The 19753-nt window shown below is 38.5% G+C and overlaps 1 protein-coding gene across 4 annotated transcripts in view; it reads right to left on the reverse strand.

Annotated features, from left to right (window-relative positions):
- The window catches only part of LOC126278568 (protein unc-80 homolog), a 953735-nt gene that overhangs the window by 185769 nt on the left and 748213 nt on the right, over window positions 1-19753 (reverse strand). For all 4 annotated transcript variants that reach the window (XM_049978772.1, XM_049978771.1, XM_049978773.1 and 1 more), the window contains 2 exons: window positions 15917-16062; window positions 15628-15802 (listed from right to left, as the gene is read on the reverse strand). In XM_049978772.1, the coding sequence (XP_049834729.1) occupies window positions 15628-15802; window positions 15917-16062 (321 nt within the window). The remainder of the gene's footprint in view (window positions 1-15627; window positions 15803-15916; window positions 16063-19753) is intronic.

Raw genomic sequence — 19753 nt, forward strand, 5'->3', positions numbered from 1 at the left:
GTTACAAAGTTATTTTGTATTCCCAGTTTCCCATGTTGACAATAGCTTTGTGGTAATGTAAGTGTTGATCTGGTTGATAGTGATGGTCACTTCTGTGAAACACTTTGTCACTGTCTGGGCTATATTTCCTGGGCTGATCAGGATACTTTCATCATGCATTGCACTAATAACAAGGTTCCTCTTGCCTGGAACTCTTAACAGTTCCTATGCTAATGGGGACTTTCTGGTACAATTGATAGTGTTCATAAATTTACCACCAATGTATTCTCTTTATTTCTGTAATAGGTCGGGATTTTGATTCACTACGTCCTTGGATGAGACAACGGCATTTCTAAAATTAAGAATTATATACAAATGCTGAAGATTAGATGGGTAGATCACATAACTAACAGGAATATTGAATAGGATTGGGGAGAAGAGAAGTTTGTGGCACAACTTGACGAGAAGAAGGGATCAGTTGGTAGGACATGTTCTGAGGCATCAAGGGATCACCAATTTAGTACTGGAGGGCAGTGTGGAGGGTAAAAATTGTAGAGGGAGACCAAGAGATGAATACACTAAGCAGATTCAGAAGGATGTAGGTTGCAGTAGGTACTGGGAGATGAAGATGCTTGCACAGGATAGAGTGGCATGGAGAGCTGCATCAAACCAGTCTCAGGACTGAAGACCACAACAACAACATATAAATCATGTAGAATGGAATAAGAGCCCAATATCTTTGACTTCAAAGTTTAACAAATAGCTTGAATTAGGGAGTTTCAACTGGCAATGCTACATTCAAATGTCTCATAACAGCTTTAAAACCACTTGTAATTTCCTCAAGTTTCTTATTTTGAACTTCTCAAAGGTCTCTTCCTGTCTTTCATGATGATGAATACATTTTTCACAACTGTGTCTTGGTTCCACAACAAGTCATAATTTTAACAATGGAATTTTCAGGAGGGCTACCCTCTCAAACTCTGCTGATGAGATAGATGTTCGTGTTCAACATTAAGGTAATAGTTTGAAGGCATCATCTTAACCCCACAAGTAATTAGGGAAGGAGAGATCAGTCAAGACAGCAACATTTTAATCTGAATAATTGTAACATAAAATGGTCAGAGGGAGTTGACTGGGGGAGTCTCTGCTTTGCCTCAATAGATATTTGCAGAACTGGCATGCATCTCACCTCAAAATTTAAAGTTTTTCTTTTTATAAGAATTTGTACCATCATTGTGAAACTTATGGTCAACCCAAGATACCTTTTTGAAACCCTCAATGTCTCACTGTCATGCAAAGGCAGATGCAGTACAATGCCCACAAATTGTGATACTGTGGACATCAAAACAGGAGAATGAAAGAGTAAGTGGAAAGTCAGAAGATTTCTTAACTTATCATGACGTCATTCCATCCTGGATTATCCATTGTTTAATCACTAAGCTTATGCAGATTTAGCATTTGACCTCTTATTTGAAGAACCAATATTGATTTGTCAGCAGGTAGTACATATTTAGATGAACATGTTCAGCTTTTGGTTTTAACATTCAGAATGAATCAGTTACTAATGACTTGTTATAGGAACCAACTGCTTAAAGTGGCTTGACTGTATAAGAAAAAAAATTATTAACAGTTTTTCTAACCACGACTGAGAAATGCTGATAATATAATTTGCTAGCGAAACAGGAGAAAGACTGGAAAATAGAATCATAACTGATGATTCAGTCAAAATATTTGAAGAATATCTATGGGAGAAACACTTGAAATAAATTTAAAAGTGAAACACAGTCAATAAAAGCATTATTATGAAAAGGATAGTTGCTACTCACTATATAGCCGAGGTGCTGAGTCAAAGAGGGAGTGAAATGAGTATGCTTTTGGCCAAAAGGTCTTCATTGGAATTAAGCAACATATGCACACACGCACACACACACACACACACACACACACACACACACACACACACACATACACACACACACACACACACAAATGTGAGTGGAACTCATACACAACTGACCACACTCCCTGGCTGCCAAGGAAAGATTGTGAGCAGTAGTGCATGATGGGAGAAGCTCTCTGGGTGGTGGGGGTAAGGAGGAGGCTGGGGCAAGCAGGAGGAAAAGACAGCAGGGTAGGGGTGCTGGACGACAAAGTGCTGCTTGTGGGAGCGTACAGGGATGAAGTAGGGAGAGGGTAGGGCAGCTAGGTGCAGTTGGAAGGTTAGACAAAAGAGGGCAGCAGAAAAGGAGAGATGTAAAAAGACTGTGGCTGCATTGGTGGAATAGAGGGCCATGTAGTGCTAGAATGGGAGCAGGGAAAGGGAGCTGAAGCCAGGAGGATTATTATGGGGAACATATGATATATTTCAGGGAGTGTTTCCACCTGCACAATTCAGAAAATCTGGTGTTGTTGGGAAGAATCTAGATGGCACAGGCTGTAAAGCAGTCACTGAAATGAAGAACATTGTGTTTGGCACGGTGCTCAACAACTGGGTAGTCCAGCTGTTTCTTGGCCACACTTTATTGGCAACCATTCATGCGGACAGCCAGCCTGTTGGTCGTTATCCCATGTAACATGCAGCACAGTGGTTGCAGCCTAGCTTGGAGATCACATGACTGGTTTCACAGGTAGCCATGTCTCTGATGGGATGGCTGTGCTTATGTCAAACTCGAGTAGGCAGTGGTGGGAGGATGACAGGTCTTGCATTACGTCTACCATAGGGATAGGAGCCATGAGGCAAGGGGCTGACAGCATGTGCTCTGTACTGGCAACAAGGATATTGTGTACAAGGTGTGTTCCAAAAGTAATGCGACCAAATTCATAAAAAATCATTTACTGAATATATTTGTGCAAATAATCAAACATTTTCAAAATAGCACCCTCTTATGTCGATACACTTCTGGAGGCAGTTTCCATGTCTGGAAGGCATCCTGGAATGCTTTTTCTGAAATGTCCTTTAGAGCTCATGTAACATGTGCCTGGAAGCTTTCATTCGTGTCCTAATATTTTTCTTTCATGACTCCTTTTAATAGAGGAAACAAAAAAAACTCAGTGGGAGCCAGGTCAGGACTGTAGGGAGGCTGGGGAACCAATGGGGTCTTCGTCCTGGCCAGGAAGTCATTCACAATGAAGGCGCTATGACGCGGCGCGTTGTCGTGGTGAACTTTTCATGTGTCCTTAATGTTGCTTTGGCAGTGTGAGACACTCCTTTTCAGTCTTTTGAGCTCTTCCACGTAGAAAGCTGAGTTCACTGTAGTCCTGGTAGGTACGAATTTGTGGTGGACAATGCCTCTGACGTCAAAGGAGGCAATGGGCATGGACTTACTCACGGGTGCCTTCTTGGGATGGGGCGACGATGGGGTGTGCCACTCTGAACTCTACCTTTTTGTCTCAGGGTTGTACTAAAAAATCCACGACTCATCACCAGTGATAACTAAGTTTAAAAAATGAGGATCATTTTCACACATTTCCAACATTTCTAGGCACCGAAGCACTCGCATGTGCTTGTGTTCGTCGGTCAACTCTTTAGGGACGAGTTTGGCACACACCTTTCTCATGTTCAAATCTTTGGTCACAATGCAGAAAACGGCTGTTATGGACATGTTTACAGTTTGTGCTATCAATTGAAGGCTCAGCCGTTTGCCAGAGTTCAAACAATCGCATACACGCGTCACATTTTTGTTGACACGTGCAGTTGATGGCCATCAACTGTGAGGTTCAGTGATCTCCTCTCGGCCCTCCATGAACAACTTGTGCCATCATAAAACTTGTGATTTGGACAAGCAATCAGTTAAAGGCATGCTGAAGTAATGTAAATGTTTCGGTGGTGGACTTCCCAAGCTTAATGCAAAATGTGATAGCATACCATTGCTCTACAGAATGATCCATTGTGCTGTGTTACATAAACTCAAAAGAGGGTTGATGGAAACGCACATCCTGACTCTCCGACAGCTCGCTGCCAAATAAGACAAAGAGTGTTTTGAAGCTAACACTACCCTCCTCTTAGCCCAACTGGTTACAACATGCTGTGGTGTAGTTACATCAGAAAAAAATTGGTTTCATTACTTACGGAAAGCACTCTGTTGGTTCGTTGGGTGGCAGAATACCACTGTGGGAGCGGTGAGAAAGATAGTGGGTAGGACATTCCTTATTTCAGGGCACAATGAGTGGTAGTTGAAACCCTAAGGAAGACAGGTCACAATGAAAGGTAGTTGAAACCCTAGAGAAGAGCGTCATTTAGTTGCTTCAGTCCTGGGAGGTACTAAGTCATGAGGGGAATGCTCCTCTGTGACTGGACAGTGGGACTTTTGGAGGTGATTGGTGAGTGTAGAGACAAGGCACAGAAGATCTGTTTTGTACATGGTTGAGAGGGTAATTAGGTATTTGAAAGTTACAGTCAGGCACTTGGTATATTTCGAGGGAGACTGCTCATCTCTACAGATGTGACGGCCATAGATGGCTAGGCTCCATGAAAGGAGCTTTGGTATGGAATCAGTGCCAACTGTCAGTGTGGTAGTTGGTAGGTTTGATATGGATGGAGGTAATGATGTAGCCATCTTTTTGGTGGACATCAACATTGGGGAATGTGGCTTGTTGGGTTGAGGACAACCAGATGAAGCAAATGGGGGAGAAGGTATTCAGGTCCTGGAGGCAGACCAAGGTTTGGCTAGAGTAATGTTGTTCAAGTGGATGTAGGTTGCAGTAAATATACAGAGGTGGAGAGGACTGCACAAGATACATTGTCATGGAGAGTTGAATCAAACCAGTCTTTGGACTGAAGAGAGCAACAAATGAGTCTTTCAACTTAAGTAACTTTCCTGAGTATGTGTCACTGCACTTAGTTAAAATACCAGACCTGCAGTTCTGTATTCCACAACGCCTGACCACGCTTCATTAAAATTGTGCATGAGGGGAAATCAATAATTAGGACAGACTATTCCAAATTCTTGTGTGTTTATGTTGATATGAAACTGAACTGGAAGCCACATGAAACAGATCTTTTAAAACATCTGATCTCTGTACATTTTACATTATGGACAACAGATGATTTTGAAGGAGAAAATGCCAATATATTAACTTCTTTCTGCTATACTCGTTCACTGATGTCTTCTTGTACATGAAAGGGTTTATGGACAGAATCGTGAAAGAAGGGTAACATGTTGTGTTGTTGCCAGAATATCTTGGAGACTGTTCTTGAAACAGTTGGGCATAATGGGAGGATCTCACATTTACTTCCCAATGAAATTTATTGTTAAGAACCAGTCACCATAAATACAACATTAAAAGCAGGAATGAAATACACTTACTGCCTCAGTGTGGCACAGAAAGCAGTGAGATAAAGAGCAATAAAGTTGTGACCACTTACCCAGTGGTATCAAGAATCTAACAGATAATAAAGTACTTTAAATACAGACTGAAGTCGTACCTGCATGGTATCTCCTCTACAATATGAAATGATTTCTGAATGAGTTATAACAAATTTGTGTGTGTATGTGTGTGTGTGATAGAGAAAGAAAGAAAGAGAGAGTGAGAGAGAGAGAGAGAGAGAGAGAGAGAGAGAGAGAGAGAGAGACTGAACTTAGTTAAATATGAATCACTGTACGTAAATTTAAAAATAAATTTAAATAAAGTTAATGGTAGCTTAAGATTAACATAAAAGACAACCATGTAAATGGTCAGTATGTTGAAATATTTTTCACTGAGATAGTATATGATAATTATAAACTGAATTTTTCTGCTAAATAGCAAGAGACAACAGTTTGGTTTAAAAAGTAGCAGAAGTGCAGATTCAGCCAGAATGGAGTTTACAAAGCGGTACTTTTTGCATAGTACAATGAAAATTGGGCAATAGGCACATAGGGTGAATAAAAATATTTAACATGTCTGACATTTTTGAGAATAAAATTCTACTGAAGAACCTAGAATCATTCATAGTAAGAAAGAAGCAAATGAATGATTCTGACCATACCTGGAAAGTAGGATACAGAGCATACAAATAGTTGTTGTTGTTGTGGTCTTCAGTCCTGAGACTGGTTTGATGCAGCTCTCCAGGCTACTCTATCCCATGCAAGCTTCTTCATCTCCCAGTATCTACTGCAACCTACATCCTTCTGAATCTGCTTAGTACAAATAGTATGGGCCTCAAATGAAATGAACATTTAATAAAACATTTATCAGATATGAAATAATTTAATATGCAAATGATGGAAACTCCAGGCTGGAATATCAACAATGTAAGGAAAATATATGAGGGTCATCCCAAAAGTAATGCCTCCTACTTTTTTGCGGTGGCTTTGGATGTTTGCACCAGATGTTGTTGGTGTAGTGCTAATGCTTGAACCTTCATCTTTCATTTGCAGTTGGTGCCTGCAGAGAAGTGTTCCAAAATGTAGTCTGATATGGATGTGTGTATAAAACAGTGATGTGAGATTGAATTCCTCATTGTTGAAGAAATTGCGCTAATTTAAATCCATCGACATTCGCTAATGGTGTATGTAGACAATACATTGTACATGAGCAATATGAGGCAATGGTATAGCATTCTCAAGGTGTTGAAAATGGTGTGCATGACAAGCCACAGCCCAGTTGACCCTGCACAGCTGTCATACCTCACAATGAAGACCATCTTGATCAACTCATCCATGCTGATTGGCAGATAACAACAAGAGAATTGTGTGCAAAGCTGGACTTCAACTGTAATGCCTTGGAAACAATGCTGGAACATTTTGGTTATTGCAAAGTTAAATGAGATGGCTATCACAGGTATCACAGATGCTTACAGAAGAACAAGAAACATATCAAATTGAAATTTGTCAGGACACACTGGACCAATATGAAGCTGAAGATGACAATTTTCTGAATATCATTGTCACTGGAGATGACATGTGGTGTCACCACAACGAGCTGGATTCTAAAAGTCAGTCTATGGAATGGTGACGTGTGAATTCTCCATCAAAGAAGGAATTCAAGAGACAGCCGTCTGCAGGCAAAGTGATGTGCACAGTCTTCTGAGATAGCCGTGATGTGGTTCATTTGGAAGTCCTGGAGCTTGGAGAAACTGTCAATTCAGCATGCTACAAGATGACGCTGACTAAGCTGAAAGCCCAAATTTCCATGGTAAGGCCACAGAAGAAGACCAACTTGATAATACCAGGCCCAACACCAGTTTTGTGACCATGCCACTTATTGCAAAATGTAGCTGCATTTTCTTTCCACATCCACAGTACATTCCCATTTTAATGTCTTCAGACTTCCATCTCTTTGAGCCTCTGAGAGATGGACTATGTGGCAAACATTTTCAAGACTCAGATGCTGTTGTCAAAGCTGTAAGAAAGTGGTTAACCTCAGCTGGTTCCAATTTTTACAAGTGCATCATGCAGGCTCTGATACATAATGGTCAAAATTGCATAACAAATGGTGGTGACTATTTGGGAAAATGACAATACTATTTCTGATAACACAAATCACTTTCAGTTAAAGTACACTAGCATTGTAGACAGCAATGACACATCACAAGCTAGGCAGTGTACTGGTTTGTGATGGAAGGTGGGAGGGAGACAGTGTTAGCAAGCTCATGAACTCCTGCAACTCCTGGTCATCACATCAGTGCACTGCTGCTGACAGCTGAATCCAATGTAGCCAGATAGAGAAATGTTTCCCATGCCATCAAAATATGGCCATTTTTAAGACAGGCATGAATTTTAAACCAATTTTGAGTGTAAGGTGCACCTGAATTTTGGAAACAAGTTTTTTTGAAGGGAAAAATGTATCTTATAGTCCATAAAATTGGGTATATCCCAAAATGTTGACAGTTATTCACTCAATATTTTTGCAGGTAGACTTATAAAAGGCACAGCTCTGTTAAGCATATCTTTTTATAATATGAACAATATATGAGAAGAAAAGTTGCTACTCACCATATAGCAGAGATGCTGAATTGCAGATAGGCACAACAAAAAGACTCTCACAAACCGCAATGTGGTTTCAGTTGCCTGAGATTGCAGTCGTGTGTATGAGTTGCATTTGTTTGAGTGTGTGTGTGTGTGTGTGTGTGTGTGTGTATTGTTTACGAAGGCCTTAATGGCTGAACGCTTTAATTGTGAGAGTCTTTTCGTTGTACCCATCTGTGACTCAGCATCTCCGCTACATGGTGAGTAGCCACTTTCCTTCTCATATATATTTACATTCCATCCTGGATTTTCCATTGTTTGATTTTTATAATAATAATGTGGTAACTGATGTCACTTTTTAAAAAATAATTATTTTATTAAATCCAGCAAGTATCTGGGTAAAACAAAACAAAAAAAATCCACAAATTGAGATATGCTACTAGAAATTATTCACAAATGATAATTTTACACATATACCATTATTGTTTGGTGACACTGAAAATTAAGAATTTAAAATAGAAGAACAGAACAACTGGGATTAATCCTCACAGACAGCAATGAAACTAAAAAGTTGGTTACGTGTGACTGACTACTATTACTCAAAAATGAAAATAAAGAAATAAACTTCAAAATGACTATCAAACTTTGGTCCAATCTACAGAGTATTTAGAAATACTTTTACAAGAACTGGAGCGTGTGTGTGTGTGTGTGTGTGTGTGTGTGTGTGTGTGTGTGTGCATTACTCACCAAAAGGAGGCAATAGATTATACCAAAAAATCATTAGTTTTAGAGTTGTAACTAAAGTTTAATATCAGTGGTCAATGGGCCCAAGGTGAAATGCAACCATTTTAGTTCATAATTAATACTTGAAATTCACGTTATATGATACAGTGACAACACTCTTTACTGTACCCTCAGTGGCAATGGAGAAGACATGCTTTGTTGGTGCCCTATAATTTACGTTATTTTGGGTGTGACAAAGGGATGCCACTAAGTTCATCTTCGGAATGTTAGTGTAGGAGATGTGACAAATTAAAGCTAAGTGAAAAACCTATGCATTTTGCACATTTAGTTACATATTTAAGTTGATTCCCAAATTTCCCTTTGTGTGTGATTGCATGTGTCAAATATAGCTGATCTGAAATTCTAGATTCTAATATTTTACTGTTCATGCTATTTTGCTATAAACTTTCAACGACTGTGTTAAGGATTGTGTGTATCATGATACATTATGTACTAGCTGAGAAACTTGGTATTGCCCAGGAATTTATTTATAGCTGTGCCCAAGACTTCATACATGCAGAATTTATTTTTGCCTTATAAAGCTTCATTGTATACAATGTCTGAAGTAATATGATTGTGGACATGAATGAAGGACTTGTTTGCTTCACTAACATGGGAGAGCGCCACACAGAGTTGGCTGAGCAAAAGCCAACTGACACTAAGGTCCATGCCCACTAAATGCAGTGTCTGGCCTTGTGCTTTGTTTATGATCCTGGCATAACATAAACTCACCGGGAAGGGTATATGTTTAAGGCAAAATCGAAAGTAATTATGAATGAGTGGAATTTGGGGTATAAAAACTTGCTTGACTGTGCCACTTCCCACCAAAATTTTTACTTCTGTTGTGTTACATTGGAGAGAAGTAACTTGAATCCTCTGTGAGTGAAAGATTTTGAGGAGGGAGATAAAGAATGACACTCCTGACCAGAGTTACATTCCATCTTGCTTTCAGAAGAGTTTTCCAAAAAGTGAGTTAAAGCCAATGTTCTTGAGCCACAGCAAGTCCCACCTCACAATCTTAACTGGATTCCTGAGACTACATAGTTCTCAGTACTCTAGCTGTACTGGTGTATTCAGAAAGAGTCAACTACTTTCTAGACATTTTATTCATAAATAAAGATAAATAAAAATGTAGTGAGTAGGCACTCAAACCACAAAGCAAACATTTTTCCTACCAAGGCAATGTCATTAAGTTTTTAATACAGAAAGCAAAATCAGTAAATCCACATATCATACTCAAGTAAATTCACTGTTAGTATCTACTCATAAAAACTGCAGCACTTAATTTTGTCATTGGCATAAACTACCAAAACCACTTCTTTCACTGAGTTGAAAACCTCTAACAAGAACATCTATTGATTTTTTGGTGTATTATCAAACTAATAATGCCATCTATAGGCTCTATAGTGTACTACACAATGATGATTTTGCATCCAAGATATTAAGCTGAGCAGACCATTACAGATTAAAATTTTAAATCACAATATCTTTTTCTTCCCTGTTCTGATTTTGATGAAATAAATCCTGCATTTTGTCAAAAATTACATTCAAGTTACCCATGAAACCCCCATAAAAATTTGTGTAGCAGTTTTGAGAATTTGCATCTTTAAACAGACAGACATGACAGTTTAGATGAAACTTTAATTCTTGATATCTATTTTTTCTGTGATCTGATTTTGATGAAATAAAGACTATATGTTTGCCTCGAGGTATGCTCAAACTACCAGTGAAAACTCCATTAAAATTTATGTACTAGTTTTGGAGATTAGAACAATCAAACAGAGAAACAGACAGACGTGACAGTTTTACTGGTACTGTAGGTTTTCCAAAAATTTGGAGTGAAACACAAAATTCATACCATATTGTTAATTGTAAACCAATTTGCACTTCTTAGAAATTTATGACAATGGTATCACCAATTAGAAACAGGATTTTCATAACTTCATTATGCATTTACTTGCTAAAAGATATATTTTTTGAAAATTTTTGGATGCTTAGGAGGGTTATGCATAATGTACTTCATAGTAAATTGTGAATTACAATTGTTTATACTGTCATTTTTGGGAGTAATATATTTTTAAAAAATTATTACAGTGTAATTACTCATGTGATTAGTACAATATTCCACATTTTTTCAATCTTTGATCTGTTTCTTCAAAGTTAGTGTTTTGAGACTTTAGGATTGTAGCATAAACTTTGCTCTTACGAATTCAACAGCAGCGCTATAATGTTAAGTTTTACACATATTATAGCTAAAATCCTGTGTTCCATTTAGTTTTCCACCTCAACAGCAGTCAGTGCATATTATCAACATGTGTCATATATTAGCATTATATTCAGCACTGTTCGATAAGTCTGTTAATGAGCAAAACCTCAACAAAAGTTCAGTACACAAAGTTAGTTACAGGAAATCATAGATTTCTTTCATTTCTTGGGTGTTATAGCTTCGGTTTTTAGATGGTAACTGCAATTCTAACAGTCCAACAGATACTGAAATTAAAACACTATCACTGAGCACAATATAAGTTACTTGTTTAGCATTCAGATAAACATTGCACCAGTTAGACTGCAGTCTCATTATGAATGCTGTTCTTGGGCACAGGAAGAGTTAGTTGCTATCTGCAACTAGCTGGAAATCAATCTGACTGCTGTTAAGCAATTGGAAGCTGTTTCAAAGGGTATGACATCAGTAGGACGGTGGTCCATGTACAGGGGAAGCAGGGAGCAGTGTGAGCCCAGTGTTTTCCACCTATCCCACAAAACAACAAGTCTGAGCTGTTGTATTCCACTGAAATTGAAACTGAGGCAGTGAGACACATTCCACCTGTTGAGAAGTATGCTGTGATGGTCAGTTTTATGGGGAGCAAACAAAAAATTTTCAAGTCCATTAATCATCTGCTATTCAAACATATGGCAAATAATCATAGAATTTAGGGAAATCACTCCAGAGGCTGGAAAGGATCACCCTGTGCACCCTGTGTGTATGACTGGAGGCTTTACTCAACATGATGAAGGCAGAGCGATGTTTGAAGTTTGAGCTTGAGGTGATGCTAAAAAGCAACGGAGCTCATGTAATACTAGATACAGAGAGCCAGCTAAGACCTAAAATAGACAAATGTGAGATTTTTGGTGAGAAGCTGAGTATATATTTTAAAAAATATGAGAAATATAAGTGGCGTGTTTGTCACAGTTGGCAAGAAACTCAGACCCACCAAGATAGAAACTGAAGCTGCATGCAAGGTTGTTTGGGCAAGATCAAGGATGAGAATAATCTTGTAACTGGTTCTTTCTATTGACCACTTGGCTTACCCCAAGATATAACCAGAAACTAGGAAAAAATCTCCATTCATTAGCACGAATGTTTCTCAGTTATACTACCGTCACTGAAGGTGACTTTAGTCATCCAAAAATCAACTGGAAAAACTACAGTTTTGTAAGTGGTAGGCCTTACAAACTATCCTGTGAAACATTACTAAATGCCTTCTCTTAAAACTACTTAAAATAATTTGTTTAGAAGTCCAGTCATAATGAAAATATGTTAGACCCATTGCCAACAGATAAAGCTGACCTCTCTGATGATATACATACTGAAACTAGTATTGGTGACCATGAAGCAGCTGTAGCTAATACGATTACTAAAGCACAAACTGAAACAAGTAGAAGGGTGTACATGTACAGTAAGCAGATAAAGAGGCAGTCATACCATATCTCAAAGAGGAGCTCACACATTTACACATGGGATAGAGCATGTAGAAACACTGTGGTTCCAAGTTCAAAAGAAGAGTCGACCATTTACTGGAAAGATGCGTACCTAGTTGAACGGTTAGTGATGAGATAGACCCTCCACAGTATACAGTATCTGTAAAGAAACTTCTAAGAAAACTGCCATTACAGCATAATAGATGTCAGTGGCACTAGTTAGAGTCCTGACACTCATGGACAACACAGGAACTGAAATTAGGATAGCAGATCAAATTCAGAAATGACCAACTATGTTTCCAAATGTTCCTTTACTAAAGAAGATACAGAAGTACTGCCCAAGATTAATTCTCACACCACTGTAAAGATACGTGATACAGACAGAAGCACCAATGGTATTAAGAGACATTTAAAACCACTAAAATGAAACAAGGTTCTAGGGCTCAGTAGGAGCCCTCTCAGATCTATACAGAATTTGCAGCTATGCTAGCTTACATTTTAACTATAATGTACTGTAGATACCTTGAATGAAAGGCTGTGCCCAGTGATTGAAAAAAAAATGCCCATGTCACACCTATCTACAAGAATGGTAGCTGAAGTGATCCACAAAACTATCATCCTATCTTATTGATGTTCATCAGTTGTAGAATCCTAGAACATATTATGAGCTTATACATAAAGAGGTTTTTTGAACAGGACCACTTCCTCCATGCCACGCAACATGGTTTCTATAAACATTGATCATGCAAAACCAAACTTGTAGATTTCAACAAGACAACCTGAAACCAACAATTATTAACACAAGAATTAAGATAAGGGGTATCAAACAAAATTTGTAACCAGACTGATAATTTCTTGGTATGGAGGATGCAAGAAAAGTGACTTGCAGAAGTAGAAGCAACTTCAGACAGATGCCAGGAAAGTATATTGTGTTGTTATGCTTATCCATTACAGATATTTTACAATCGTGACTGATAATTGAATGTAAATAAGTTATATAAAACTGCAACCAGTCACTTTTTTGAATGATCATGCTTTATTCTCTGAACTGGTTCCAATAACGATGTAACTTCCAGAAACAATCTGAAGATGAACCTGAAAAGGTTCAAAAACCGGTTCATGGAATAAAACATAATCATTCAAAAAAGTTTTAAATAACTTATTTACATAAATTGTGTTGGTTGACTGATTGGTTGATTTTGGGGAGAGGACCAAACAGCAAGGTTACTGGTCCCATCGTATTGGGGAAGGATGGGGAGGAAGTCAGTGTGTCCTTTCAATGGAATCATCTCAGTATTTGCCTGAAGCAGTTTAGGGAAATCATGGAAAACCTAAATCAGGATTGGCCAGATGTGGGTTTGAACTGTCATCCTCCCAAATGCAAGAGCACTACCTGAAAAAATAGGGTCTTGATAAGATTTCTTAGTGATGTTAAGACTTTAAAATTGTAAATCTTCAGAAATACAGGGTGTTTCAAAAAGAATGCCAGACTTGAAAAGCCTGTTATTTTTATTTATTAGGGTTGGTAACATTGTTTTCACATGTATTGTTATCAGTGAACATTGAAGTTATGTTCGGATACTGTGCTTTTGTTTTCCATGCCAGCATTTGTGGAGTACAGTCACAGAAAGTCACAGTGCAGAACAGCAAGTGTGTGAAAACTCACAACAAGAATGGTGAAATTTCTGCAGAGACTGGTGAGAAACTGTACTATTCTTAGTCACAACAATGCACCAAATTAATCATAGGTTGATCAAGATATCTGAAAAGAAAAGGACTTGTGCAACAGTAGACATCAAAAGACCTGTACATTCTCAAAATGGTTGGAGTAAGGCAGATGTTGCTGTTTGTGTCCTTAACAAAGTTGATGAGTAAATGTATGAGTAGGTGATGGTTAATTTAATTGATTGAGAAATCGTATGTAGAGCTAGAAGGATGGGGTCATAGGCCCAATATTGTGTTTCGCACTTAAACATCAACACCTCCTGAAGAAAATGGTGAGTTTTGTTTGCTCTTTCAAATAAATAAATCTGATTTATAGCAGCTACAGATCCAGCATTCTTTTTCAGATACCACCTATCAAACTGCACTTCATTTGTTACATGAACGAATATGTTGGCTACGGTACAGAAAAAAAACTGGGTGGTATAATGGCTTTCCTTGGCATAATGATAGATGAGCATCTCTCTTGTGAGTATCATACTGATTTACTGATTTCTTATGCCAAAAATTAGGAAAACCATTTTCTGCAACAAGGACAATGCCGCAGGTTCTTGACTATGAGAAAATGAGTATTATCTACTATGCTTTAGTGTATCCATGCCTTACATATGGAACTGGAGTATTGGGGTGTGCTGCTCCCAAGTGTGTATGAGTAAACAGTATTCATTTTTCAAAAAACATCAATAAGGCTCACATGTGAGCTAACTTACAGTGAGTCTTGCAAAGGAATTTTCAAAAGTTAGAATATAGTAACACTGACATCTGTACGTGATTATAAAACCATTCAATTAGTTTTGAAATACAAGCAGTACAGTAGTCTTTGTAGCGTCGTGCACATTTACAATACTAGAAAGAACTATGGTTATCATTTGGACGGACAGAATACGAAAAGTGCAGACAACAGCCCCTATTACAGGGGAATCAAATTTTATAACAAAGTTAAAAGAAATTAAAAAGCTCACGTGAAAGCTGGTTTGAAATGACCTTGAAGGACTTTCCTATTAATAAACAATTTTATAGGTTTAAGATAGTCCTTTCAGAGGAGAAGTATACTTTTATTTGAACAAACAGTATTTATACATGCCAATAATTAGGCTATATAATTTTTTATCTTTATTTTTTCTAGTTGTTTCTACAAAGTTACGAGAGGAAGTGCAAAACATGTCCACAACTCAAAACAATCCCTGTATTTGTCTATGGAGGAATTCACTGCTGATGAAGTCTGTGATGCAGTATCCATAATTGCTCAAGGAAACTGCTCACTTGCTTCTACAATACTACACATATATATGAGACAGACTGCAACCATTAGCATGTGGTTTATACCACTTTGAGCTGTAAAGTCTGCCAGATGATGATGACGCTATGCCGAAACAAGTCACTAAAGTTTTGGTGGTATAAAACAAATCTGCCGTACTAAGTACAAAACAGGTTTATTACCTTATGTTTATACTGTGTCTTCTACCACCAGAGAAGTTTGTCATAAAATTTTAGTTAGCATACATTAAGTTAAACATGTGCAACATGTAACTAGATTTCCTGGATCCAAAATTACCTCTGAATCTTCAAGATCCCTCTCATATGTCATCTTATTGCGGCTATGGTCACTCAAATATTTGGACTGTGATTCATCTTCAAAATCATATCCTGGGGAATATGGTCCTCGGCTGTAATTTCTCTGACTGGACCCTTTATGCTCTGGACTTGCACGCTGTGGGCCATTGTAGTTTCTGTAACAGTTAAATCAGTGTATCATTGTAAACAAAAACATAAGCTGGAAAACATTTTATTTTAGAGTAAATACTATTATGTGATTTAATGCCTGCAAAAGGAAATATACGTACTTTGCCAATGCTTCACAATTATTTACAAGAGTTCGCATGGCGACAGCCAACTGATGGATTATTTCTTTTTCAGTTTTTCCTTCTTTCTTGTAGCTGGGCAACTGTATGTGCTGTAGGTAGCATGGGAGAATGGCTTCCAATATGGTCTGTTAAGAAAATAAATGTAATCAGTAAAATAGTGTGAACTTTTATAAACAAGCAACATTCAGCTGGATGGGTGTTTGTGGATATAATCCCTATACTAGCAGCTACATCCTAATTAAAACATCCGAACTTTAATAATGCAAAAGTCTTCAATGAAGGTCTCTGTAGATATCACAAAGCTGCTTTACTATACTTGTTACTAACAGATACTGTTGTGAAGCATGATTATTTGTCCTTACAGTTCAGACGATTCAAAAGAAGAAATTTACAGAAGAGACAGTAAGAGAGTGAAAGACTGTTGAGTATTTTGGGATGAAGCAAGTGTGTTTGAAAAGAAAGGAAGTAAGAAATTAAAACAAATAAACAAATGCACACACACACACACACACACACACACACACACACACACACACACACACACACAAACACACACACATGCTTTTGTTATATAGGTGATTGCTGGGCAACTGAATCCGTGGATGGAACGCACTAACACTTTACATTACAGATATTTTTAAAGTGCAGTTCCATGTAATTACTGCAGACTATACTGACATCCTCCCCTCATGAACCATGGACCTTGCCGTTGGTGGGGAGGCTTGCGTGCCTCAGCGATACAGATAGCCGTACCGTAGGTGCAACCACAACGGAGGGGTATCTGTTGAGAGGCCAGACAAACGTGTGGTTCCTGAAGAGGGGCAGCAGCCTTTTCAGTAGTTGCAGGGGCAACAGTCTGGATGATTGACTGATCTGGCCTTGTAACACTAACCAAAACAGCCTTGCTGTGCTGGTACTGCGAACGGCTCAAAGCAAGGGGAAACTACGGCCGTAATCTTTCCCGAGGGCATGCAGCTTTACTGTATGATTAAATGATGATGGCGTCCTCTTGGGTAAAATATCCTGGAGGTAAAATAGTCCCCCATTCGGATCTCCGGGCGGGGACTACTCAAGAGAATGTCGTTATCAGGAGAAAGAAAACTGGCATTCTACGGATCGGAGCGTGGAATGTCAGATCCCTTAATCGGGCAGGTAGGTTAGAAAATTTAAAAAGGGAAATGGATAGGTTAAAGTTAGATATAGTGGGAATTAGTGAAGTTTGGTGGCAGGAAGAACAAGACTTCTGGTCAGGTGACTACAGGGTTATAAACACAAAATCAAATAGGGGTAATGCAGGAGTAGCTTTAATAATGAATAGGAAAATAGGAATGCGGGTAAGCTACTACAAACAGCATAGTGAAAGCATTATTGTGGCAAAGATAGATACAAAGCCCACACCTACTACCATAGTACAAGTTTATATGCCAACTAGCTCTGCAGATGACGAAGAAATGGAAGAAATGTATGATCAAATAAAAGAAATTATTCAGATAGTGAAGGGAGATGAAAATTTAATAGTCATGGGTGACTGCAATTTGGTAGTAGGGAAAGGGAGAGAAGGAAACGTAGTAGGTGAATATGGACTGGGGCAAAGAAATGAAAGAGGAAGCTGCCTGGTAGAATTTTGCACAGAGCACAACATAATCATAGGTAACACTTGGTTCAAGAATCATAAAAGAAGGTTGTATACATGGAAGAATCCTGGAGATACTAAAAGGTATCAGATAGATTATATAATGGTAAGACAGAGATTTAGGAACCAGGTTTTAAATTGTAAGACATTTCCAGGGGCAGATGTGGTCTCCGACCACAATCTATTGGTTATGACCTGTAGATTAAAACTGAAGAAACTGCAAAAAGGTGGGAATTTAAGAAGATGGGACTTGGATAAACTGAAAGAACCAGAGGTTGTACAGAGTTTCAGGGAGAGCATAAGGGAGCAATTGACAGGAATGGGGGAAAGAAATACAGTAGAAGAAGAATGGGTAGCTTTGAGGGATGAAGTAGTGAAGGCAGCAGAGGATCAAGTAGGTAAAAAGACAAGGGCTAGTAGAACTCCTTGGGTAACAGAATAAATATTGAACTTAATTGATGAAAGGAGAAAATACAAAAATGCAGTAAATGAAGCAGGCAAAAAGGAATACAAACGTCTCAAAAATGAGATCGACAGGAAGTGCAAAATGGCTAAGCAGGTATGGCTAGAGGACAAATGTAAGGATGTAGAGGCTTATCTCAGTAGGGGTGAGATAGATACTGCCTACAGGAAAATTAAAGAGACCTTTGGAGATAGGAGAACCACTTGTATGAACATCAAGAGCTCGGACGGAAACCCTGTTCTAAGCAAATAAGATAAAGCAGAAAGGTGGAAGGGCGATATATTTCAGGACAATATTATGGAAATGGAAGAGGATGTAGATGAAGATGAAATGGGAGATACGATACTGCGTGTAGAGTTTGACAGAGCACTGAAAGACCTGAGTCGAAACAAGGCCCCCGGAGTAGACAACATTCCATTGGAACTACTGACGGCCTCGGGAGAGCCAGTCCTTACAAAACTCTACCATCTGGTGAGCAAGATGTATGAGACAGGCGAAATACCCTCAGACTTCAAGAAGAATATAATAATTCCAATCCCAAAGAAAGGAGGTGCTGACAGATGTGAAAATTACCGAACTATCAGTTTAATAAGTCACAGCTGCAAAATACTAACATGAATTCTTTACAGACGAATGGAAAAACTAGTAGAAGCTGACCTCAGGGAAGATCAGTTTGGCTTCCGTAGAAATGTTGGAACACGTGAGGCAATACCGACCCTACGACTTATCTTAGAAGAAAGATTAAAGAAAGGCAAACCTACGTTTCTAGCATTTGTAGACTTAGAGAAAGCTTTTGACAATGTTGACTGGAATACTCTCCTTCAAATTCTGAAGGTGGCAGGGGTAAAATACAGGGAGCGAAAGGATATTTACAATTTGTACAGAAACCAGATGGCAGTTATAAGAGTCGAGGGGCATGAAAGGGAAGCAGTGCTTGGGAAGGGAGTGAGATAGGGTTGTAGTCTCTCCCCGATGTTATTCAATCTGTACATTGAGCAAGCAGTAAAGGAAACAAAAGAAAAATTTGGAGTAGGTATTAAAATCCATGGAGAAGAAATAAAAACTTTGAGGTTCGCCGATGACATCGTAATTCTGTCAGAGACAGCAAAGGACTTGGAAGAGCAGTTGAACAGAATGGATAGTGTGTTGAAAGGAGGATATAAGATGAACATCAACAAAAGCAAAACGAGGATAATGGAATGTAGTCGAATTAAGTCGGGTGATGTTGAGGGTTATTAGATTAGGAAATGAGACACCTTAAGTAGTAAAGGAATTTTGCTATTTGGGGAGCAAAATAACTGATGATGGTCGAAGTAGAGAGGATATAAAATGTAGACTGGCAATGGCAAGGAAAGGGTTTCTGAAAAAGAGAAATTTGTTAACATCGAGTACAGATTTAAGTGTCAGGAAGTCATTTCTGAAAGTATTTGTATGGAGTGTAGCCATGTATGGAAGTGAAACATGGACGATAACTAGTTTGGACAAGAAGAGAATAGAAGCTTTCGAAATGTGGTGCTACAGAAGAATGCTGAAGATTAAATGGGTAGATCACATAACTAATGAGGAAGTATTGAATAGGATTGGGGAGAAGAGAGGTTTGTGGCACAACTTGACCAGAAGAAGGGATCGGTTGGTAGGACATGTTCTGAGGCATCAAGGGATCACCAATTTAGTATTGGAGGGCACTGTGGAGGGTAAAAATCGTAGAGGGAGACCAAGA

Source organism: Schistocerca gregaria, chromosome 6 (assembly GCF_023897955.1).
Source record: "Schistocerca gregaria isolate iqSchGreg1 chromosome 6, iqSchGreg1.2, whole genome shotgun sequence".
Lineage (NCBI taxonomy): Eukaryota > Metazoa > Arthropoda > Insecta > Orthoptera > Acrididae > Schistocerca > Schistocerca gregaria.